The sequence below is a fragment of the Sorex fumeus genome, unplaced genomic scaffold (assembly GCF_029834395.1).
Source record: "Sorex fumeus unplaced genomic scaffold, SorFum_2.1 ptg000009l, whole genome shotgun sequence".
Classification (NCBI taxonomy): domain Eukaryota; kingdom Metazoa; phylum Chordata; class Mammalia; order Eulipotyphla; family Soricidae; genus Sorex; species Sorex fumeus.
In genome coordinates this window covers 32,878,950-32,905,945 of record NW_026606066.1, presented here as the reverse complement: position 1 = coordinate 32,905,945, position 26,996 = coordinate 32,878,950, and the positions used below count along the sequence as shown (strand labels likewise).

Below are 26,996 nucleotides of genomic sequence, written 5' to 3'. Positions count from 1 at the left end.
ACTGCCAGGAGTGATGCCTGAGTGCAGAGCCAGGAGTAAACCCTGTGCATCGCTGGGTATGACTCAAAAAGCCAAAAAAAAAAAGAGAGTCTTATTTGTGAAATCTCAGAGATGTATCTATGTTCACAATGGTACTGACTGGACCTACTTCTCATGTCTGAATCCTAAGTCCTCTGTCCTCCAATCTCAGCAAGATCTATAATATGTATTGATTTAAATAGCTGTTTCCCCTTCAATATATCTTTTGTAAGAATGATTATAGAAAAATTAATCCCAGCTCTTCCCATTGTGGCAATTCTAACTCTCTCCATAGTGATCCAGTTATTTTCTTTCCCAAGCTAACTCAGAACAGCATTGGTACATTCACCAAGTTGAATTTTTCGAACTGTTCAAAGTGGGTATATTGAATCCAACCAATGTCATGTCCTTGTCAACATGAACCTTGGCCATAAGCATTGATTCATTCGAATGCCTAACAACCCAAATGGGACAGTTACACTTGAATAGATGTGGCTCATTGCCGGCAGTTTCTATCTTCGTTGTCTAAGCATCAACATCCAACTATGATGAAGAAGAAATTGAGAAGGTCTACATGGAGCTGGAGAAGTTCTCTAAAGAAGACCACACCATTTACAAGATCATTGTTGGTGATTTTAAATGCCAAGATAGGACCAAGAAGGTCGGTCAAAAACTACATTCAGGACCCATGGCCTAGAATGGAATGAACAGGGTGAGAGACTGTCTGAGTTCATCATGTCGACCAAGACCATCCATGGTAACTCACAGTTCCAGAAGTACAAATCTAAACATTGGACATGGGAGTCTCCTGGTGGACGGTTCCACAATGAAATTCACCACATCATATTCAATCAACGGTTTTACCTGACTGATGTTGCTGTTGTCCCAAAACTCCAAATGGGATCAGAACACTATCTCCTTCGTGCAGAATTCTACTTCGCAGAGCGGGGAGAAAGGGGTTCAAAATTTAAGAAGAGAACTCCCAGAACGACTACCAACTGGGAGCTCTTTGGCACTATTGCAGCAACATGGGAAGATGCCATTGTTGATGTCATTGATGAAGAATACGATCAACTAGTTCAGCACCTCCATGATTGTGCAAGGAATGCCAAGAGAGAGAAAGCCACAGAAAGATGGCTGTCTTCAGAAACTCTCGAGCTCATTCGCCAAGCTGGCTAGGCGCGAGCCTCAGGCAACCACAAGCTAACATCTGAGCTTGCAAAGCGTGCAGAGAAGCAATCAAGGAAGACCTCAAAGAGAAAAGAGCAGCAGTGATGGCCGATGCAGCAGAAGCCAGGAAAAGCATTCGCAACACCCATCTGTGCCCCGCCAACAACAAGACCAAGATGACTGCCCTCCGACATCCTGATGGATCTATCACATCTTCCAGAAGTGCAATGGAGAGACCTCTACTCAGATCTCTTTGATAGTCATGTCCACTTTCCCACATACCAAATTCCACAGGATGAATATGTTGTTCCCAATGTTCTCTCTTCCAAAATCCGACATGCCATTTCATCAGTAAAGAAGCGAACAGTGCCCAGCCCAGACAAGGTCAGACCCAAACACTTGAAGAATCAACCATCAGTACTCATCAGTACACTGGCTCACTCAGCTCTTCACATGTTACCTGTCTGAATGAAAGGTTTCGTCCCAATGGAAAACCAGCAGGACTATAGTACTGTACAAAAAGGGAGACGTCCACGACATTGGCAACTATCACCTTATCTGCCTATTGTCTGTCATCTACAAACTGTTCACTCGAGTCATCCTGAATAGTATTGGCAGAACACTAGATGAAGGACAACCATGCGAGCAAGCCGGGTTTCGTAAAGGATTCAGCATGATCCATCATATCCACACAATAACCAAGCTCATTGAGGTTTCTCAGGAGTTCAAGATGTTGCTCTGTCTAACATTCATTGATTCAAAGGCGGCCTTTGATTCTGTTGAGACCAAAGTGGTCATTGAAGCCCTAGTCAAACAGGGCGCTCAAACTCAATACATCAGGATCCTCTGTGAGCTGTATTATGGATTCACTACCAGGATCTCACCTTTCTACAAGGAAGTAATCATCGACGTAAAGAGAGGGGTTAAGCAGGGTGATACCATTTCACCGAAACTCTTCAGTGCCACCCTTGAGATTGTCATGCAATGACTGGAATGGGAAGGAATGGGAGTGAAGTTAGACAGTCAGCAACTACACCACCTCAGCTTTGCTGATGACATCGTTCTAATAACACCAAACATTAGCCAAGTGGCACAAATGCTGGCAGACTTTGACCGTGAGTGTGGAAAGGTCAAACTATAGCTGAATCTCACAAAGACAATGTTTATGAGAAACAGTCTCGTTCCTGACATTCCATTCACTCTCAGTGGAACGAACATCTCCAAATGCAACAGTTATGTGTACCTAGGTCGAGAAGTCAATGTGATGAACAACCGGGCACCTGAGCTGTGCAGGAGGATGTGAGCAGCATGGAACACCTTCAAGAGCATTGAAAAAATAGCTAAGAGGATGAAGAACCTCTGGCTCTGGGCACCTCTTTTCAACTCCACCGTTTTCCCTACACTGACAGAGACCTGTCACACCTACGAAAACAGGATGAGAATGCTATTTGGGTCTCCCAACAAGGAATCGATAGAGCTATACTTGGTGTATCATGCTTCGCTCAAGTGAGAGAAGAAATCCAGAGTTCTTACCTCCATTGATGATCAAAAAACAGAAATGCTGTCTCATTTGCCAAGATGTCAAAAATTAGATGAGCTGGACATGTAATGCGATTTGAAGATGACCACTGGACTATAGTCATTACTGACTGGATTCCATGGGCATCAAAAGATCGCATGGTCGCCCACTTACAAGATGGTCAGACCCTGAACAAATGGTTTCAGGCTCTTCTGTTCCTGGAGTGAGCAGACGCCATTGGGCTACACTAGCATGCGACAGGGATGAATGGACACATTACTGGCGCCTGCTCGAGCAAATCAATGAACAACGGGATGTCCAGTGATCAAGTGATTCAAACTTGAGTTACTTTAATTCAGAAATAGGACTTACACAATGTAGAGCACACTGTAAGTCCAGGGAATCTGCTTTTAAAGAGAGAATGTGTTCATCTTCCTGTGGCTTCCAGTTCCTATTGATGATCTGTGGTTAACTATTTGTACGTGAAAAGATTCATCTTCCAGTACCTAATGAAACATTTCGGGGACAGTACGACTTAAATCTGTTACAGAAAAGAAATATTTTGTGAGAAAAAGATAAATTCAGAGAGGCAGCTGTAATCGCATGAAATCAATCTTTTTATATGATTATGAAGAGTAGATTAAGTCTATGGGAGCCTTATCATCACCAGTCTCCATTGATGGGTGGGTTTATGGTGTACCTTCACATCTTCATTTATGCCAAAAATATGAGATTTTTTTCCCAAAACAAAGGGGAAATATGCCCCTCAAACTGAGTCAATTATTTTTTTTTTAAAGTAGTTCACAATATTTTATTATATTTAATATTAAAACACCAATCCCACCACCATTACACCTTCCCACCACCATATTTCGGGTGTTTCCATTCCAAACCCCAATCCCTGCCCCAAAGTAGAACCAAAATAATATAATATTTCCCTCTAAGTTTGGTTGCCTCCTACTTTGAATCCCATCATATGTCGTGTGGTACTCTTGGTCTATGGGTAGGGTGTGTCCTGTGAAGTGTTGTGTGGCTGCAAATGCGGCCTCATGGTCCAGGGATAGGTTCACTCATGGTGAGGCTGGGTACCTTGGGATGGGGTGGAGTCTCACCTGCCCCCCTCTGGGGTGTCCTGAATGAAACAACCTCACGCAGGGTCTGGAGGCATGGTTATGGCAAGTGTTATGTTGCTCCCTTCCAGGAGAGAGAAGGATGTGTGATCTGGATGGTGGCCACTGACAAGATTATCTGGCACCAGCCAGGGCTGGAGGATCTCCATTCCCGGTCCTGTTGAACTGTGGATCGAATTTGATTGACCATGTGTAAGTCACACACCCTGCATGCTGTCACATCTCTCTGGCCCCAGAACAGTTACAATTTAAACTATAATTGTTATGGTTTGGGAACTGGTGGTTTAGTATATACAGATGCTTCCTGTCTACTTCACAGAGGAACCCAGGTTCCCTAGGATGCTCCTAGTTCTCCTCTTCTTGTTCCCAGCCTCCATTTTCTCTCCTTCCTTGGCTTTATTGCTACTGTGATCTAGAGCCAGTGTTTGGCCATCTTTGCTAGTTCTGCCATTCTCTAGACATATTATTCCCAATATTATAGATTACCACTGTACCACTGTCCTCCTGTTGTTCATCGATTTGCTCAAGCGGGCCCAGTAAAATCTTCATTTTGAGACTTGTTGTTACTGCGTTTGGCATATTGAATACGTCACAGGTAGTTTGCCAGGCTTTGCCGCGGGCGAGATACTCTTGGTAGCTTGCTGGGCTCTCTGAGAGGAGAGGAGGAATTGAACCTGGCTTGGCCAGGCTGGCTGTGCACAAGGCAAATGCCCTACCACTGTGCTTAATGAGAACATTTAGTATTTGACCTTGTTCTTCTGACTTAATTTACTTGATGGTCCTCCAGTGCTGTCCATGTTATAAGCAAGTTGTGTTATTTCATCATTTCTTGTGGCTGAGTAGTATTCCATATATATGTATATATAAGTATATACATATATGCATATATATTTAAATGTAATATATATCACAGCTTTATAATGTGATAGAATACATATCACATCTTCATTATCCATTCATCTGTTATTGGCACCCGGGTTGTTTTCTTGTTCTGGCTATTATACCAATGCGCAACATATGAGCATAGGTGTGCATATATCTTTTTTTTTTTTTCCCCTTTATTTTATTTTATTTTTTTTAAAGTTGTAGATTTACAATTTTTTGTGCTTTGGTTTCAATTATACAATGATCAGATACCCATCCCTCCACCAGTGCCCATTTTCCACCACCATGGATAATATCCCTCCCACCCCCATCCCCCAATCCCCCCGTCTCTGTGGCAGGGCAATCCCCTGTGTTCTCTCTCTCCTTTTGGGTGTTGTGGTCTGCAAAAGAGGCATTGAGTGGCAAACATGTTCAGTCCATAGTCTACTTTCGACATGCATCTCCCCTCCTGGGAGGATCCTCCAAACATCCTTTATTTGGTGCTCCCTTCTCTATCTGAATAGCCCTTTCCTCTAGGATACCCGGCTGGCCTCTAAGTTATGGAGTAATCCTCCTGGTGCTGATCTCAGCTATTCTTGGGTATTAATCTCATACTTTGTTACTTTATATCCCCCAGATGAATGCAATCTTTCTATGTCTATCCCTCTCTTTCTGACTCATTTCGCTTAGCATGATACTTTCCATATTGTACCACTTGTATGTAAATTTCATGACTTCATCTTTTCTAAGAGCTACATAGTACTCCATTGTGTAGATGTACCAAAGTTTCTTTAACCAGTCATCTGTTCTTGGGCATTCAGGTTTCTTCCAGTTTCTGGCTATTGTAAAGAGGGCTGCAATGAACAAACAAGTGCAGATGTCACTTCGACTATACATTTTTGCCTCTCTGGGATATATTCCCAGGAGTGGTATTGCTGGGTCAAATGGGAGCTCAATTTCTAATTTTTTGAGAATCGTCCATACTGTTTTCCAGAAGGGCTGAACCAGTGGACATTCCCACCAACAGTGAAGGAGTGTCCCTTTCTCGCCACATCCACGCCAGCATCGGTTGCTTTTGTTCTTTTGAATGTGGGCCAGTCTCTGAGGTGTGAGATGGTATCTCATTGTGGTTTTGATCTGCATCTCCCTGATGATTAATGATGTAGAGCATTTTCTCATGTGCTTTTTTGCCATTCGGATTTCTTCTTTGAGAAAGTTTCTGTTCATTTCATTGCCCCATTTTTGGATGGGGTTGGATGTTTTCTTCTTGTGGAGTTTAACCAGTATTTTATATATCCTGGATATCAACCCCTTGTCAGATGTGTATTCGGTGAATATCCTTTCCCATTCTGTAGACTGTCTTTGTACTTTGGTCACTGTTTCTTTGGAGGTGCAGAAGCTTCTTAGTTTAAGATAGTCCCATTTATCTATCTCTGTTTTCACTTGCTCGGCCAGTGGCGTGGCCTCTTTGAAGATACCATTAGCTTCAATGTCATGGAGGGTTTTGCCAACTTTATCTTCAATGTACCTTATGGTTTCTGGTCTGATGTTGAGGTCTTTAATCCATTTTGATCTTACTTTTGTACATGGTGTTAGGCAGAGTTCTGAGCCTATTTTTTTGCATGTAGCCGTCCAGTGATGCCAACACAATTTATTAAAGAGGCTTTCCTTACTCCACTTCACATTACTTGCACCTTTATCAAAGATTAGATGAGCATATGATTGAGGAGAGATGTCAGTGTGTTCAACCCTGTTCCATTGGTCTGCAGTTCTGCCTTTGTTCCAGTACCATGCTGTTTTAATTATTACTGCTTTGTAGTACAGTTTGAAGTTTGGGAGGTTGATTCCTCCCATTTTCTTTTTCCCAAGAATTGCTTTAGCTATTCGTGGGGGCTTATTGTTCCATATAAATTTCAAGAGTGTTTGCTCCATTTCTTTGAAGAATGTCATGGGTATCCTTATAGGGATTGCATTGAATTTATACAATGCTTTCGGTAGTATTGCCATTTTGACAATGTTAAGTCTCCCGACCCATGAGCAGGGGATATCTTTCCATTTCCTCATGTCCTCTTTTATTTCCTGAAGTAGCGTTTTGTAGTTTTCTTTGTACAGGTCCTTTACTTCCTTAGTTAAGCTGATTCCTAGGTACTTGATTTTCTGGGGCACAATTGTGAATGGGATTGTTTTTTTCATGTTGCTTTCTTCTCTCTCACTGTTTGCGTATAGGAAAGCCATGGACTTTTGGGTATTGATTTTATAACCTGCAACTTTACTATACGAGTCTATTGTTTCTAAGAGTTTTTTGGTGGAAGTTATTGGGTTCTCTAAGTAGAGTATCATATCATCTGCGAATAGTGAGAGCTTGATTTCTTCCTTTCCTACCTGAATGCCCTTAATATCTTTTTCCTGCCTAATCGCTATTGCAAGTACTTCCAGTACTATATTGAACAGCAGTGGAGAGAGTGGGCATCCCTGTCTCGTCCCTGATCTTAGAGGGAAGGCTCTCAGTTTTTCCCCATTGAGGATGATGCTTGCTGTAGGCTTGTGGTAGATGGCTTTAATTATGTTGAGGAAGGTCCCCTCTATACCCATTTTGGCTAGGGTTTTCATCATAAAGGGGTGCTGGATCTTATCAAATGCTTTCTCTGCATCTATTGATATGATCATATGCTTTTTATCTTTTCTTTTGTTGATATGGTGGATTATGTTGATTGATTTCCGAATGTTGAACCATCCTTGCATCCCTGGGATGAATCCTACTTGGTCATGGTGTATGATCTTTTTGATGAGTAGTTGGATTCTATTTGCTAGTAGTTTGTTGAGGATCTTTGCATCTGTGTTCATCAGGGATATCGGCCTGTAATTCTCTTTCTTTGTGGTATCTCTGTCTGCTTTTGGTATCAGTGTGATATTTGCTTCGTAGAAACTGTTTGGAAGTGTTTTTGATATTTCAATTTCGTGGAAAAGCTTAAAGAGCATTGGGAGTAAGTCCGCTTTAAAGATTTGGAAGAATTCACTAGTGAATCCATCCGGGCCAGGACTTTTGTGCTTGGGGAGACTTTTTATTACCATTTCAATTTCCTTGATGGTGATAGGTCTGTTCAGGTATTCCAGGTTGAGTCAATTATTTTTATCAAGGAAGAAAAAAACTTCTGAAAGTTTTAAAATATTAGTTGTACTTATTTTCATTAATATAAAAATCTTTTGGGATTTGCTTTAGGTCAGAGAACCCTGTCACAATCTATGTCAGGATACAAAACCACTGGTTAGTGATCTGAACAAAATAACAGCAACAACAACAGAAAATAAGACTGAGTCAAATGAATATTAACTTCTAAGTTCCAATTTCAGTCCAATATAATAAAGCCACAATTCTATGGAATAAAGCTGAGTATACTCTGGGGACTATGCAAGAAATTTTCCATTATTGTTCTCCTGAACAATGAACAGCAAAATGATTGCCTCTCCTACTTTTATCATAAGCTTTTCATTTTTAAGTGCTTTATTTTATTTACTCCCTAAGCCATCATAGGGCCATAGATAGGGTAATGTATATAATCAGTGTTTCAGAAAGTATTGTCTATATAGAAACTCCCATATGAATACTTTCATAAAAATGCACTGAAACACAACAAACTTATAATACTCTACTTCTTTCTTCATATCTTTTAAAACTTTGTGTTTTGGAGAAGGGTGTTTGTAGCCTGGGACACCAAATCCAACTTGTTACCTTCTTTGGAAGTTGGACTTTAGGAGTCAATACCAGACATTGGCAGCACGGTGAAATGGGCTTGAATCAGTGTCAGAGTCCTGACTCTTTCCATCTGTGTGCTATTCTCTTGCCAGATCTTTCCTTCTACACCCTGCACTCCATTCCCTGTGAAAGTTCACTGCAACAAACAACAGATGTCACATGGAGGTTGGCACAAGTGTGCTTATATTAGTTTGGCCACTACAACAGAATTTGAACTTGAAACTTTGTTTTCAGTTAAGGAATGAAAGACTTTTTCCTAAAGAGTAGGGATTTTAGTTGCAATGAAATGGTTGCATTTTTTTCTTCTGGAAAAATGTACTGCTATTAATGTTCCTAAAATTATGTTCCTAAAATTTCAACATATAAATAGCATTATGTGATGAAATTAAGCAAAAACATTAAATGTGGTTATTGTGTTGACAGTGGTAAAATCACACATATGTATGTTTATTCTGAATATATGTATATATTAAGTGCATCTGTACTAAACAACATCATAGATGCTGGGATATACAGACCAATAATGCAGAGTTCCTGAGAGAACTTCAAAACTGACTGAAATCTCAATGTAAATCTGAGAGAGGAAGTTGTAGACTTCCACACAACATTTGTCCTATTTTGCAGTCACTTACTGCTTGCTCCTCTGTATTTCTTATTTGAGTATATGGTTCTCTACAATTGGATCTTGTCTCTCATGTTTACTGTTGTCTCCCTACTAGTATGCCCTCTGCCTAGAAAGTTGATAAGTATTTACTGAAATTAATGAACAAAATAGCAAAACTGGAACCTATACATTGATTAAGATGATAAAACAAGGGTTGGTTGACAGATTAGCTACAGGAACCAAATGCTTTTGGAGGGCAGAGAGATAAGCACCTGTTAAGAGGAACATCAGTGAGAACATCAAGAAAAATGAAGAGTGAGGAAGAGACATCTCAAATTTGGCAATTGGGTGTGTTTTTAATTTAACACATCATTAAAAAAGATTTGTTCATAATGGCTTTTCAAAATGTTCCTAAATTTGGAAAAGAGTTGTAAACAAGGCTGCTGGGGTTAAGACATGGCTGAGCAGTGAATGAAATGGATTTATGTGAGTTGAGAAAATTAGGAAATAAAGCAATGGAGTGGGGGCAGGGTCTTTTCACACTTACATAGAAGCGAAGAAATCATCCTCATTCTCCATCTGATGCTGCCTGTCTCAAAGACTGTTCCTCCAAATGTCTAACAGAGATGTCTTGACCACTTTACTTTTAAGTCAGCTTCTTATTTTCTTATTTCTTATTTTATTTTTTCAAATAACGATGCAAGTCAATGCCAGTTCTGGAGAAAGTCATTTAAAATCACTCTTTAGATATTCAGTGGTTATCTCATTAGCTTTCTTCCCCTCAAAAAAAGTTACTCAAAAAATATTATTCTTCTTTGACCTGTCTCAAATATCTTTTTTTTAAATTAAATTTTATTGAATCACCATGAGATAGCTACAAGCTTTCATGTTTCATTGTGTGTTACAGTCACACAGTGATCAAACACCCATCCCTCCACCAGTGCACATTCCCCACCACCAATATCCCTGGTATACCCTTCCTTTCCCACCCTCTCCCTGCCTCCATGGCAGGCAATATTCCTCATACTCTCTACTTTGGGGCATTATAATTTGCAATACAGATACTGAGAGGTTACCATGTTTGGTCCATTATCTACCTTCAGCACACATCTCCCATCCAACCAATTCCTCCAGCTATCATTTTCTTAGTGATCCCTTCTCTATTTCAGCTGCTTTCTCCCCTTCTCTCATGAAGCAGGCTTCCAGCTATGGAACAATCTTCCTGGCCTATGTATTTACTGTCCTTAGGTGTCAACCTCATGTTATGATGTTTAATACTCCACAAATGAGTGCAGTCCTTCTATGTCTGTCCTTCTCTTTCTGACTCATTTCACTTATCATGATACTCTCCATGTCTATCCATTTATAAGCAAATTTTATGACTTCATCTCTCCTAACAGTTGCATAGTATTCCATTGTGTAGATGTGCCAATGTTTCTTTAGCCAGTCATCTGTTCTAGGGCACTTGGGTTGTTTCCAGATTTTGGCTATTATCAGTGCTGCAATGAATGTATAGGTATAGATATCATTTCTACTATGCTTTTTTGTGTTCTCAGGAAATATTCCCAGAAGTGGTATTGTGGGGTCAGATGGAAGCTCAATTTCTAGGTTTTTTTAAAATTAATTAATTAATTTATTAAATCACTGTGAGAACAGTCACAAAGCCTTTCAGTTCAAGTCTTGGTCGGTCATACAATGATCAAACACCTGTCCCTTCACCAGTGCACATTTTCCATCACCAAGAACCCCAGTATGCCTCCTCCCACCCACCCCCCACCCCCCGCCTATGTGGCAGATTTCCACTTTACTCTTTCTCTCTCTACGTTGATCACATTCAGTATTACAACAAAATACCCAACATTGTTATTTGGAATTTTCCCCAACATTCAGACCTGCCACAAAGACATCATTAGAAAAATTTGTTTTCTAACGCTGATTATGAAGGGCATATGATGTCATGTGACCACAAGAGCAGCCACATGAATTTGAATTTCTGATATTTTAGTAATAAACCTAGAGGGACTACTGCCAGAAGCCCCTGGGTTGAGATTGGTATGTGTGCCTCTGGGATCATCGTTGGTCACAAGCCAGAGGAGGCGTTTGAGGGTGGCAAACCAGAGCATTGTCATGGCAGGGAGCAGGGCCAATTCCACCCCCATCCCATGAAGTCCCATGTGCCTCATCAATGCAGTCTCATATCTGGCTGTTCATTAGGCTCTAAAAGATGCAGGCCACCATGTCACCAGTGCGAAGGGGGACAGCTGGAGGGATAGACACCCTTCCCCTCCCAGGGTGGCGTAGCACCATAGTTAAATACAGTCTAGATGTATTTTGGTTAGGCATTATCTTTTGCTCAGATTTTTCCACCACCATTCAAGCCTGATTTTCAGGGACAGATGCTAGATCATTTACTTTCCATTGATTACTTGGCATATCAGGAAATGTCGTAAAAACGCTTAAGCGGCCGTGTGGTTCAGAAAATAGTCCTGGTACCCGCATGCCAGAGCCATGCTTGTAGAAGCTCATGGTCACTGGGATTCCATCTGGAGAAGGCAGGGAGACAGCACCTACCCCATCTGGTACCTCCCGTGATATCGGCTCTGGATGGGGCCCAGAGAATTCTCTGGGAGCTGTGGGGCTGTCCAGCCGGTTTTTTTTTTCTATGCTGCTGTGTGCTGTAATTTTTCTAGTTTTTGGAAGGACCATCCATATTGTTTTCCAGAAAGGCTGGCCTAGTGGGCATTCCCACCAACAGTGAAAGAACGTCCCTTTTTCCCCATATCCACTCCAGCACTAGTTGCTTTTGTTCTATTGTTTCAAATATCTTATATTGATGTATGGTTAGCTGTTTGCCATCATACTTGATAAAATAATACAAGAAAAGCTTCTGATATTTGATTCAGTCTCTCTGCCTTTTCTTGTCCACACATTTCTCTTCATTACTATTTAAAGAAGAATGATACCTACTATCTCATTTGATAATTTTTGTTTTCCAGGGCCCCACTGTTGGTAATTGGAGGATCATGTAATTATAGGGATCAGACCCAGACCAACTTCATGCAGATAACTTGCCTTTTTAATAGAATATGCTCAAAATGTGTAATTTATTAAAAAATACAACACAATAGTGTCCAATACTGCACTTAGGAATCAACAAAGGATGTAAAAGACTTATACACTGAAAATTTTAAGTCACTTCTGAGATAATTAGGGCATGAGAAAATGAAAAATATATTTCATGTTCATGGATTGGAATAATTAACACTGTCAAAATGACTGTCCTACCCAAACAAACAAAGTCAATTCAATACCCATAAAAATTACAATGACAACACTATAGCAGGGAAGGTGCCTACCTTGCTCATGGTCAACCTGGGTTCAGTTCCTGGCTCTATATATAATTTCCAAGACACAATCTGAAGTGATCTGTGAGCATAGAGCATAGAGCTATGAATAGGTCCTGAGTACAGCTGGGTATGGTCCATATCTCCTAACCTTCTCCTACCCCTCAGCCCTTGCAATAAGAAAGGTAAAGGCCCTCCCGTTGATCATCGATTTGCTCGAGCAGGCCCAGTAACGTCTCCATTGGAGACTTTGTTGTTACTGTGTCTGGCATATCGATTACGTCACGGGGAGCTTGCCAGGCTCTGCTGTGCGGGCGAGATACTCTCGGTAGCTTGCCGGGCTCTCCGAGAGGGGCGGAGGAATCGAACTCGGGTCAGCCATGTTGGCTGCGTGCAAGGCAAACGCCCTACCGCTGTGCTATCGCTCCAGCCCTTGCAATAAGAAACAAAACAAAAAGAAAATAAAGAACAATGACATTCTTCATGCACTAGAACCAAACTCCACTATAATTTGTATGAAATAATACATATCCCTTAAAGCATTTCTGCGAAAATAAAGATGGATGGTATTTTATTACCTTGCTTTAACTTATACTATATAGCTATTGTAATTAAAACGATGGTGCTGGAGTGAAAATGGACTCTAAGACCAGTTGAATAGAATTGAGGGTCCATCGATAAGCCCTTAGATTTATGGATAGCTAATGTATGACAAAGAAGCTGGGTGAATGAAATGGAGCAAGGAAAGCTTTTTCAACAAAGGGTGTTTAGATAACTGGATAGCTATGAAAAATGAAACTGAAACTCAGTCTCACACCATTACCAAAGTTGACTCACAGTTGATTAAAGACCTTAAGACTAGACTAGAATCCATAAAATATGTTGAAGAAAACATAGGACTCTCCAGGATAGGAATCTGAGAGGTGTCTTCACTGATTTGACCCCATTGGGAAAGATAACAGAAGAAAAAATAAGAGGGGCTACATCAAATTTAAAAGATTATTTTTTCCTCAAGACATACTGCCCACATTAGTCGATTTTTCACTCATGCAGATGCATTTTCATGATTTTTTGCCAATTTACTTAGAAGTTTCTTTTTTCCCCTACAAAAGTCCTTTTGTTTTTTTGATGAAAAAGTTAAAATTATAATTTCAAGGTTAATAGTATTGATGATGCAAAATGATACCACCACCACCACCACCACCACCACCACCACCACCACCACTACCAAAAATGTCCAGGGATAGGATTTTTATTTATTCTGAGACCATAAAATTGTCATAATCACTGATAAGTATGAAAATACAGTAACACTGGAATTAACTAAGTTGAAAAATTGCATATGATAAAGTGAAACTAAAATTAATAGCAAAGTTATCTTCATCATTCATGGTTCTTGAGAATATGATAAGAAAAATCCTCACTTAGATTGTAATCCATCTTAATAACCTGATCTAACTAAAATATGAAGAAATATATCAACACTTGAAAATAAAATTATCTTAGTGTGTTTTACTCTTTTTTGGTTTTTCATTTACTAGTTTAATCTCTGTTGTATTTTTGTTATTTTATATTTCAGATGTTCTGCATTGCAATTTCATCAAAATTTAAATTGATGTTCCTGGATGCCTAAAAACAATTTGTTTCATTACATCTACAAGAAAATATGTCGATTCCCAGTGGCTGACTTACAAAAGATCTTGTGAAACACTGCCTAATGTAAGTTGTAGACATACTATATTTTAATCTTTGCTCTACGTCCTCTTAAGAAAGGGTTTGTGTCTGCAGGTATACAAATTTATGCATGTGTTACATATACTTGTGTGTCTTACACATATACTTTTTCATAGTTTTTATTCTTAGCATCATTATATTTTTCAATAGTTGTTTGAATGCTCAATATATAAGAAGTATGGTTCCAATCCTTAGGAGAGACACCCAGAAATGTGGTTACAGCCCTCACAAAGCTCAGACTCTGTCAAGGAAACATACATAAACCACGTACAAGCACAAAAATCTGTGATGTGCACACCATGATTGGGGCACAGAAGGAAGGTTACAAGTCACTGTGTGATCCTATAACCAGGATTGTGCTGGCATCAGGCAAGTTCCCTACACAGGACAGTGCTCTCATTAAGATCTCAAGGCTGGGCAGAAGTGAACAGAAGGTGATGAGGAAAGGAGCAAGGATGGAGGAGGAAGTGCTCTCAATGCAAGGAACACATGTTCAAAGATATGTTTTCTCAGTTAGGTACTTTAGGTAGCTTTTTAAAAAAAGTGATACTGATGTCTTTTGTCCATTTTGTTTTGGGGGCCTTGGGGTATATTCCACGTAGTGGTGTTACTGGGTCAAATGGAAACTCAATTCGTAGATTTTTTTAAGGAATGTCTATATTGTTTTCCAGGAAGTCTGGACCAGTAGACATTCCCACCAGCAGTGAATGAGAGGTCCTTTCTCCCAGCATCCATGTCAGCACTGGTTGTTCTTTTTGATGTGTGTCAGCCTCTGTGATATGAGATGGGTGATGATATATAGTGGTTGTTTTAATTTGCATCTCTGTGATGATTAGTGCTTCAGGGCATTTTTTCATCTGCCTTCTAGTAATTTATTTTTCTTCTTTGAAGAAATTTCTGTTCATATCCTCTCTCCATTTTTGTATGGGGTTGGATTTTTTTTCTTGTAAAGTTCTTCCAGTGCCTTATATATCTTTGATATTAATTTCTTATCAGGTGACTGTTGGGTAAATAATTTATCTCATTCTGTTATTTCTATCTCAGTCATTGTTTCCTTTGAGGTTCAGAAGCTTCTAAATTTAATATAGTTCCATTTGTTTATCTTTGGGACTTTTCCACTTACTTGGTCAGTGGTGTTTCATTCTTGAAGATGCCTTTAGATTTTATGTCATGGAGAGTTCTTCCTACATCTTCCTCTATGTAACTTTTGGATACTGGTCTCATATTAAGGTTTTTAATATATTTTGATTTGACTTTTGTGCTGAATGTTAGAAGTCTGAGGGTTTTTTTTTCAAATGTAGTGGTCCAGTTTCCCCAACACCACTTGTTTAAGAGGCTGTTCTTGCTCCACTTCATAATTTTTGCTCCTTTATAGAAGATGAACAGGACATATATCTGCTTCAAGATATTCAACTCTATTCCATTGATCTGTTTTTGTACCTCTGCATTCCTTGCAGCACTATCCACATTAGCTAAAATCTGGAAACAATCAAAGTGCCCAAGAATGACTAGATAATGAAACTATGGTGCACATACATAATGGACTATTACTCTTCCATTAGAAAAGACAATGCCATGAACTTTGCTTCTATGTGGAGGGATCTGGAGAGTATCATGTTGAGTGAAGTTAGTCAGAGGGAGAGGGACCAACACAGAATGATCCCTCTCATATGTGAGATATAAAGAAACATAATGCTGGAATACAAATGCCTAGAGACAGTGAGGACGAAGAATGTGAAAACTGGTTTTCAGTAGGAAACATGCCACTTGAGGAGCCTGAGGGATAGGACAGGCAGAGGGCAATGTCCGTGGTGGAGGGAAGCAGTCAACTGGGAGGAAGTGATGCTGCTGAAAGGTAGTAATGCACTTTTATGAAACTCTATCGGCAACAGTATTGTAAACCACAGTGCAAAAACATATATCTAAAAGCACCTCTCTCAGGGCAGAATGGTGGGTGGGAGTCAAATGGGAGTTGCAGATACATTGGTGGAGGCAAGTGGACACTGGTGAAGTACTGAAAAATTGCATGCCTGAAACCTAACCATGAATAACTTCGTAATTCCATGGTGACTAAATTTAAAGAAAAGTGATATGAGTAGCCAGGAGACAGTTTTATTTATTTATTTATCTATTGTTTGGGGTCATATTCCGCAGTTCTCAGGGCTTACTCCTAGCTCTACACTTAGGGATCACACCTGGTAGGGCTCGGGGTGCCATATGTGGTACTATGGATTGAATTCAGGTTTGTTGTTTGCAAGGTAAGTGCCCTCCCAGCCCAGTCAGGAGACATTTAGCTTAAATCAATTAATGAGAGTTAATTGCAGTCATGCAATAAAAGAAGAAGGCCGCCTCTTTCATAGGCATGTGTCCTTTCTCTCCTCCCCCCCACCCTGCTCTCCCATATCCCCCCAGGTATAAAATAATCCTTCAGCCCTGACAACTACTCTGAAGATGGAATTGTGAAGATGGCAACTTTTTTGTGTGGCTTTGAAGAAAAGGGGATAAAGAGCGACAGGCCTGAGGACCAGTTGAGTAAAGAGAAGAAGAAAATCCTGTTCTCGTTCTGTGAGGTGTGTAACATCCAGCTCAACTCTGCGGCACAGGCCCAGGTCCACTACAACGGCAAGTCCCACCGCAAGCGAGTGAAACAGTTGAGTGATGGGCAGCCCCCGCCTCCAGCTCCCAGCTCCGGACTCCTTCTGGCCAACAGCCCAGCCTCCAACACCAGTGCAGGTAAGCGGGGAGCCAGGTTTCTTGCAGCTGGAAGAAATGATTCTGTTCTAGAAAACAAAGGGCAAGACTTGGCTTTCTCCTTAAAACTTCTGGGGTTGGTAGGAGAATACTGGGGACATAGGTGGAAAATGTACACTGGTGGAGAGATGTGTGTTCAATCGTTTCATGACTGAAACTCACTCATGAAAGCTTTTCAATTCCATCTCACAGTGATACAATAAACAAAACAAAACAAAACAAAAGCTTCCATCACAATATGTGATTCATTTCTCTGTAGATGAAAATTTAGGAACTGTTTACTTCTCAGTATATATTTTTAACTATTATTGACATTTTTTTTGAATTTCAAAGAAGTTAATTTCATTGCCTCATGAGGAAGAAATTCTAGAAGTGATGGAACCAGCGCATACAATCTCAATGCTATAGAATTTTCATGAGCTTTAAAAGGAAAATCACATGGGACACAAAGGGATGATAAAAATGTTAAAAATAATAGAGATCTATAATTAGGCAGGACATTCATAATGTTAATTATAACTCAGTAGTGTATGAAATATTTTAGTCATGGATGTATATTCTCATGTATTTGTTTTGGGGAATTATGACTAATTTCATAGATCTCAACTTTTTCTAAGTCAACACTGGTGCTTCAAGTTGTGATTGATAAGGTAGTAGCAGCAAATTGATATCAATTGCTACAAAGATACCACTATGACTAGTTTGGGAAGAAATTTTTTATTTCTTTGAAAAAATAGGTAAAATTTTTAGGATTTTAGCTCTTCAAATTTACTGTCATGGATATGATTCAAAGAATATCCATGTGCACTAGAGAAGAATGTTCATTTGATTTTGGGGGGGGGATGACATATCTTGAATTTTTGTCTTTTTAAAGCTAGTATTTCCTTAATGAGTATGAGTCTGGTATATCTTTTGGGTGTTGATAAAGCATTGGTGAAGTATCCAACTCCTATTGTGTTGAAAAATATGTCAACATCTTTCCGGTCTATTAGCAGTTGTCTTAATTATTTTTATGATCCTTAATTAGGAGCATAGATGATTAGGAGTGTGTTCTTACTGATGTATATATTCCTTGATAATTGAAAAGTGATCCTCCCCATCTCATGACTTTTTTAAAACTTGAATTCTCTATTGTCTGATATGAGTATTGCTACCTTAGCCTTGTAAAAGAGTTTATTGCTTGAAATACTGTTTTACAGCTTTTACCTTTTAGTTCATATTTGCCCCTAGTGTTTAAATGGGTCTCTTGTAGGCAATAGAAAGTTGGGTACATTTTTATCCACCCTGCTTCTCTGTGTCTCTTGATTAGTGTGTTTAGGCCTTTAACATTTAGTGGGATTATTGACATGAAGGTTTTTGCCATCTTTCCTTAGAAATTAGGCTTGTTCTTGAGATTTAGCTTGTTTCAAAGAAACTCCTTCAGTGCTTCTTGCAACATTCATTTCAAAGTCATGAAGTCTCTGAGCTATGATTTTTTCATGAAAAAAAAGAACTAACTCATTATTGAGTATTCAAATCTGAATAGCATTCTATTGGTTAGAGTATTCTACTGGTTAGAGTATTCTTGGTGAGGTGTCTGTTACATTGAGTTTTTCATATATTTCCCAACATTTTCTTCTTGCTCACAGGGTCTCACTTGATAACTCTACTGTGAATTTTAAGGAAACTCCTTTGTATGTAATTTCCTTTGTTAGTTTTATTGCTTTTAATATTCTATATCCTTGGCTTTTTTCATTCTGCTCATGGTGTATCTTGAAGTGTTTTTATTTGTGTCTCTTTGGCTAATTCCCTTTGGGTCTCTTGAATCTGGTTGCATGCACACCTTAGCTCTGGGAAATTCTGTTATGATTTCTTTTTTTTTCTTTTTTTAATGTAGGAGTACTGCTATTTATTCAGCCACTGATTAGCTAATTGAATTGTCCATGAACTCCACCTTACTATTTTTTTCTTTTTCCATTTTTTATAATTTTATTGATTGAATCACCGTGAGAGCAGTTACAAAGCTTTTGGGTCTAAGTCTCGGTCATACAATGAAACACCCGTACCTTTAGCAGTGCCCATTCTCCACCACCCAAAATCCCAGTATACCCCCATCCCACACCCTCCCCCTACCTGTGAGGCAGATGATTTCCACATTACTCTCTCTCTACTTTGATCAGATTCAATATTTTGACACCAGACCCACCATTATTATTTGAGATTTTACCCCAACACTCAGATCTGCTGAAAAAGCAACAGTAGACAATTTGTGCTCTATTGCTGGTTATGAATAACATATGATGCCACGTGACTGCAGTAGGGCCATGTGATTTTGAAATTCTGAAATTTTAACACTTAAATCTGGAGGGATTTCTGCCAAAAGCCACTGGGTTTTGAGATTTGCTCCTGAGTCTCTGGGATCATGGCCATTGAGCAGCTTGATCAGGAGCCAGAGAGGCCATTCGTGGGCCATGACTTGGGGTCTTGTTGGGACGGGGAGACCAGGACCGTCTCCACTCCCATCCTGTGAGACCCAACAAGTTTCGTCACTGCAGGCCCAAGCCTGACTGTCCAGTGGCCTCTGGAGGATGATGGCCACTGAGCCGCCAGAGGGAAGCAGTCGGAGGGTTAGCACCCTTTCCCTCCTGGGGTTGCTCAGCGACAGTAACCTATTGCGGGGTCCAGCCGCATTTCTGCCAAAAGCTGCTGGGTTTCAAGATTTGTTTCTGAGTCTCTAGGATCATTACCATTAAGCAGCTTGATCAGGAACCAGAGAGGCCGTTTGTGGGCGATGACTTGGGGTCTTGTTCGGGTGGGGAGGACAGGCCTGGCTCCCCCCCATCCCGTGAGGCCCTGCGTGTCTCATCACTGGGGGCCCAAACCTGACTGTCCAGTGGCTTCTGAAGGATGGCAGCCACTGGGCCGCCTGGGGGAACAGGCCAAGGCACAAAACCTATTTCCACCTGGGTTGGCCTAGCACCAGTAATCTACTGCAGGGACCGGACGCATTTCTGCCAAAAGCCGCTGGGTTTCGAGATTTGTTTCTGCGAATCTCTGGGATCATGGCCATTAAGCAGTTCAATCAGGAACCAAAGAGGCTTTGCCTCTAATTATATAGCTGAGCCGGAGGTGGTTTGTGGGTGTTTCTCCCACATACCTATCTTTTGGCCATTTACTTTCTTGGTAAATTTTGCCCCAACTTTTTGGGATCTGGCCAAAGGCACAGCAGCAATTTTGGGGTATCTGGAAGTCTGAAGGTGCCATGAGGCGCTGATGCACTCGCCTCACAGGTATAGATTGACCTGCTGGCGGCACCATACCCCCCGTGTTATGATTTCTTTAACTAATGATTCTTCATCAGGATTTTCTTCTTTCTCAGGTATTTCAATAAACCTTACTTATATTGTACTTGTTGAATTCATCCCATAGTTTATTTATTTATTAACTAATTTATTTATTCATTTATTTATTTTGAGTCCTTTCCTCATCTTCTCCTATTTCCTAGAGATTTCCTGATTCTCAGCTTGAAGCTCTGATATTTTTAGGGAAGGATTTTTGAGTCACCCCTCGCAATGTTCAGGGGTATTTACCTAACTCTATGTTCAGGAATTACTCCTGACCATATGGAATGTGGGGTATTGAACCTAGGTCAGCCACATGCAAGGCAGATGCCCTATGAACTGTACTATTGCTTTGACCTTGGAGCTCTGATTTTTATCCTCAGCCTCTGTTACTCTACTGTCTGGGCCTCCTTCTGGTGAGTTTTTTAATTCACCTACCAAACTCTTTAGGTCTGTCACTTCTGATTGTAACTTCCTCATTTCTGAGCTGATGTTTCCTTGTTCTTGTACCATTGTTTCTCAAATTCATTAATCATCTACAACATGTTCCCTTAAAATCCTTATCTGAGAGGCTATGGAGATAGTTAGGACTGATTGAGTCTTCTTGGTGTTATCTCTGCTCACTGAGCAGGAGTCTTCTGCATGTTATCTTTACTCACTGAGCATGGTGGGGTTCTATGCTGCTTCCCATTGCTTCTGTTTCAGTCTGGAGAGTGAGTCTATCTAATTCCCCTCTCATTTCCCTACCAGGGAATACTCCAGCTGATCCAGGTTTGTGTTGCTATTTTGCTTTGCTACCACAATTATCCCCAACAAATTTATTGTTACAAGTTGTTCATATTTTTTTGTATTCCAGGAAGGCTCCCAGTGACATTGGCACTGCCAGTACATCAGGTTGCAATTTAGGATTTTAGAATTCTTACCCCACAGGTATTTGTGAGGTTTTGTGGGAATAGTAGATTGGAGCAAGAAGGAAGTTGATGTAATAAAGTGCTGGAGGGCAGCCAAGCTATTCTAGACTAAGTTCAGTTTAAGATTCCAATATTTATTTCCTGAGAGTTATTAAAACAAATTAGGAAATATTGGGAATCAAGGCAGACAGGGTCAGCCTGTGCTGTGTTGAACAAGTGCACACCTTTGCTGACCCGGGAATGGTGGATAATGGTGGTTCCCATTGACAGAACCCTTAGGATGAGCATTACCACAGACAGGAGGGGGGTCGGGAGGCTGGGGGCTGGTGCACTCTGTGTCAAGCCGGCTTATTTTAAACATGTATATTTCTTCTCCCATGCTGACCAGAAGACTCCAGGTTGATTTATTTAAAATGGCACTTTGGGGGAAGGTATTTACTCTCAGTGGGGCAGAAAATGAAAGTTTCCATTTTGGACCTCCTTATACACATGCACAGTCACACCCAGTACACAGACATGCATATTGGACCACGAACTTTGTGCTGTATCCTCATAGACCCTTGTAAGCATTTTCTAAAGAATCTTGAAGTGGATTCATAATGTCCTTTTTCTCCCTCTGCAAAATTAGATTTCTGGGATTTCCTTCCTCTGTTTTCATTTTTTAAAATTTTCTTTTATTGAAACACTGTGGGATTCATGGTTACAAAGTTATTCATGATTGGGTTTCAGTCATAGGATGCTCCAATACACCCCTTCACCAGTGTATATTTCCCACCACCAATGTCCATAGTTTCTCTACTGCTACCACTTCCATCTCCAACCCCCCACTCCAGCCTGCCTCTATCCCTCCCCCCGCCCCAATCTCTCTCTCTCTCCCTCTCTCTCTCTCTCTGTTCCCTTCTGGGCATTATAGTTTGAAGTACAGACACTTACAGAGTCTCATGTACCCACTTTTGCAATGATAGTTGGAAATGATTACTCTGGATAAGAATTGAGAATTGAGCATTGGAAGTAGGTGAAGGGATATACATGATAATCATCTGCATTCTTATACACAAAAACACAGCTTTACCTTTATATAACATGAACCTGAGAGGGACACTAATTCCACCTGTTAGGCTTGTATCAGGGAGTTGGCAGCAGGGTGTCAGTGGGGTTTGAACAATGGCAGTAGTCCTTGCCAAAACCTACAAAGGCTTACCTCTGACATCTGGCACCGCAGGACTAACCTGCCCCTGCTTGCCTCCGGTCTCTCTCCATTTCCTTGTAGGCTGACTAGGGACTAACTTAGGGAGTTTTGATTCTTTCATCTCTTTGCCCTGAATTCTACTCAGGCTTTGCGTCCTTATCTTATCTTATCCTTTGGCTTCTCTTCTTTATTTGCAGGCCATTGAGTATGAATGCTCAAGGCAGAATTAAAGAAAGATGTAAAATTTGTTATAATCGTGAAGATTTCTACAAAATGGACCTCATACACAGGTTTCCATGGTAGGCCTAGTTCAGTTTTGTCCTAAATATCATAGAAGAACTCCAAATTCCACACTAGCAAGTAGGACTTCAGACTGAAGTGAGATGAAGCAGTTGCCATTTGCTGGAATTTCATTTGGTGCCGCTACATAGTTCTTTGATTTCATGGAACTTTTTCTTGATCCATGTTGAATTCCAGTTAAAATATGTGTGTACATTGTAAATAAATGAGTTTTTTATTTCAAGCTAAACCTAACTACTTTTTAAACAGTTTGTGGTTTACTTTCACTAAACTGCTTCTCCCAGTCAATACTTAGCATGCTGAAAACATACATGGATGAAGTTATTGGCAGTCATTTACACACTTAATAAAAAATAAGTATTCCATACAGTGAGTAGCGCACTTGCCTTGCAAGCAGCTACTTCATTTCCATCCCCAGAAGCCCATATGGTCCCCTGAGCTGTCAGGAGTGATCTCTAAGAACAGAAACAGCTGTAAGCCCTGAGCCCAATCAGGTATGCCACCCCCCTCTACCAAAAAGAATAAATTTTCCACTTTGTTTTCCTTCTTTATTTTGACGAATATTGTAAGTATTCACAATATATTCTTAGTCTGTCTATATTTGCTTTTAAGTTATAAATGATCTTAGGCTAAAAACTAATTATTGTCTTATATGGAAATAGCCATTAGTAAAGCAATTAGTAAAGAATTGAATTGCTTCTGCTAGATTCAAAGTATCTATTCCAAAATTGAAATTAACTTTGACTTCTAATAGTTGGTAATAATTAGTATTAATAGGTAGGTAATATTAGTTGAAAACTTTCTATAAGACCTGTCTTGATGCTAACTTCCCTACAGGAATTTTCTTGTTTAAATTCTCTCACCTTTGAGGTAGGTACTATGTTTATCCTCAGTTTGAAGGCTGGGAACTGAGAGATAAGATAAAAATAGAAAGATAAAATCATCTGTTCAGGTTTATGTAGCATGGAAACGTGCATTTAGAGTTCCATAGTGAACTGTTATTCTTTGTTATTCTTTTGCTTTTTAAATTATTCATTAATATTTGGGTTGGGGTTGGAGAAATAGTACAGGGATTAAGGTACTTCCCTTTATGCTGACAACCCCTGTTATAGAGCCTCGTTCAATTTTCAGCACACCATGTGGTCCTCCAGTACCACTGAGAGTGATTCCTGAGATAGAGCTAGGAATAATCCCTGAGCACTGCTGGGTGTACTGCCTCCACTCAATACTAATACTTGGGTTAATGTCAGATCTGTGTGTTATAATACATGTGTGGTCATGGTCATTTGTTTTACTCGAATGGGTTTTGAAAACAGTGTAAATAGAACTACAATGCATGAATTTCTCCATTGTTATCTTTGCTAATGAAGTGAAAGCTGATAACTGGTACATGCATGTACATAGAATTTTATGGATATGTTCTATATATAACATAGTTCATCAACTAATACAGCACAATATGTTAATATATTAAAAATTAGTATGAAAATAAGACTTATTTTTTTTATTTTTGCTTTTTGGGTCACACCCCCAAATTGGGTTATTTCTGGCTCTGCATTCAGAAATTACTCCTGGCAGTGCTTGGGGGACCATATGGGATTCCAGGGATTGAACCCAGGTCAGCAGCATGCAAGGCAAATGCCCTACCCCCTGTGCTATCTCTCCAGCCCCAAAGACCGTTTTTAAAGTGGCAGAAAGGACAGTTTTCATACACTGAGGATATTGTTAATTATCCATTCTCTGAAAACATGGTTTTAGCATTCAGTGGGGACAAGTCTTTTAACCAGTGAAAATTGTTAGCATTACTCCCGCCATCTGAAAGAAGAATTAGAGTAATATTGTCTCATTCTCTTTGGAAATATAAACATGGCTGTTTATATAAACATAATTGTGACTATTTACATATCTAAATACTAGACATATCGTAAACGTTCAATAGGAAAAAGTCAGAGTTTATCTTAATGAACAATAGAAACCAAAGTCATTAAAATGGTATTTCTGAAGAATTTCATGATAATATAAACAATAATCTCATGGTAAGTGAAGTATCAGGAGCTTAGTGGAATATACCTTATTGGCTGCTATTCAAAAATTTACTTCACTGTGGAGCAAGCCTGATGTAGTTTTACTTTTTCCAGTTGCTATCCTCAATTTTCATCTGTCAAACATCTGTTTTCTGTTGGGTTGTAGCCCCTTAAACACCCTCTCATTGCTACTAAATTTTTACATTAGTGTACTCAGAGGAATTCTTTGAAGCAGAAGATTCAGTTCTACTTAAGAAACACCCATCATGGACCCAAATTAAGGTTTGGGTATGTCTGTAGTTTAGGAAGCTGGAGAACTTTGGATTTAGAAGAGACCTTCTCTGAGGGAAGGTGATGTGAACAAACATATACCAGAGGCAAAATCATCATTTACAACTCATGGAGAAAAATCTTCCATCAGCAAGTCCAGAAAGATCCAACCCTGCAATAACCTTGATTTGAACTTCTAGCCTCCAGATGTATGATAAAGTTTTGCTCTTATTCCAGTTCCATGTAATTTGTGGTAATTTTCTTTTTAACAACAATCCTAGAAAACTAATACAGGGAGGAAAATAGTAATGCTTTTCCTCCCCAAGGGAGACAATTGTGATAGTGTGGTTATATTTCCCAGGAATTGTTAATTTAAATAATCACTTCCCCTCTTCTCTGCCACTCTTTTAGTGTTGGACGGTTGATGTTGGCAGGAGCATGAGTGGGGTCCAGTGGGTGGTTGTTGGGACTTGAGTAATTTCTCTGACTGACCCCTACCATAGAAGTTATTCTACTAAAAATTTCACTAAGAATTTCCAGAACCTTAGCATTTCTGCTTCTTGAAGATTATCTCTTTCTCTTTCTCATTCTCCCTTCCTGGTGCTTTATTTCTGTCTTAAGAATCGTTGTAATATTTTTTTCTGAGAAAAGGAATCATGACGTTTACAGCATGAAAATCCCCTTCCCATCACTGTCCGCAGTCCAACATTGTAAGAGCTCTCTGAACTGGAAAAGGTGGAATCAGAAGGGAAATCAGGAGAGTGAAGTTAAATTGAGAAAGATTCCTTCTTATTCTCATCTAGTCCTATGGGGTAGTTGGGATTAAGAGAAATGGGAGATGAGTCTTGGCTTCTGGTCTAATTAGTTATATTTTCCTCCCTTATAGTGTCCATAAAGAAAATGAGATCTTGCTGTTCCTTTCCCCTGATGAGAGAAAGCATAGGCAGCCTTGTGAGTGAAACTGGGAATCTGAAAGAAGCCTAGTAGAGTGGTTAATAGAAAATATCTCCCTATGTGTTATGAGTAACGTTCAGGCCAAACTAAAGATAGGAACAAGGGAACCATTAGTGGTACTCAGTAATAACTAGACAGAAAATCTCTTGGCAGGTTCCCAGATGAAGAAAAAATAGCCAGGCCAACACACAGACACACACACACACAGACACACACACACACACAACCCCCCCCCCCCCCCATAAGCACCCTCTGCATCCTATCACAAATCTGAATGCAAGTCTGGGAGAAAAGGGTCTCCAGATTGCCTGAAAGAATATTTCCATCACATTGAGAAGTGAGATTTGGGAGACAGAAATTTGTCATTAGCACATTTTTCTTTAAAGACTGGTAAAAAGGAGTCTAAAGAAGTCTTTATAATAGAAGGGAAATGATAAAAGATTAAACCTTTGATCATAAGAGAACAATGGAAAAAAGAAAAAAATAGGAAAATATAACAATTATCTGTATTTCTCTAGAGAAACAGAATCTGTAGAGTGTGTAGCTATGTATATTATATATGTGTGTATGCACATATATGATAAAATGATGTACTATTATGATGATTTGTTAGGTAGAATTTGCTTACATGAATGTTGAGGCTGATAAGTTTTAGGATTTTCGGTTAAAAATATAGAGTCTTGCAGGATTAGAAATAGGAAGTCTCAATTTGAAGAAAGGGAAAATTGGAAAGATGTGATGTGCTTGGTCAAGGGCAGAAAGAATTCCATCTTATTATGGGACATCAGCTTTTGGTCTCTAAGGCCTGTGAATGCTTAGATGAGGTCCAGTACCCTAGGCAGGCCACTCTGCTTTTGTTTGTTTGTTTGTTTGTTTTGTTTTTTTTCTTTTTGGGTCACACCTGGCGATGCTCAGGGGTTACTCCTGGCTTTGCACTCAGGAATCACTCCTGGTGGTGCTCGGGGGACCATATGGGATGCTGGGAATCAAACCCGGGTTGGCTGCGTGCAAGGCAAATGCCCTACCCGCTGTGCTATTGCTCCAGCCCAGACCACTCTGCTTTTAACAACTTACAGAGTAAATGTGATACTCATCTAAAGACAAGCACACAGAAACACTCATAGAATGAAGCTTGATCAA

General features: G+C 39.9%; 1 protein-coding gene across 1 annotated transcript in view; it reads left to right on the top strand.

The window, feature by feature from the left end:
- Positions 1-26,996, top strand: part of ZNF385B (zinc finger protein 385B) — a 385,075-nt gene that overhangs the window by 17,661 nt on the left and 340,418 nt on the right. Inside the window, exons 2-3 of the mRNA XM_056110152.1 lie at positions 13,983-14,122; positions 16,550-16,870. Of these exons, the coding sequence (XP_055966127.1) occupies positions 16,603-16,870 (268 nt within the window). The 5' untranslated portion in view covers positions 13,983-14,122; positions 16,550-16,602. The remainder of the gene's footprint in view (positions 1-13,982; positions 14,123-16,549; positions 16,871-26,996) is intronic.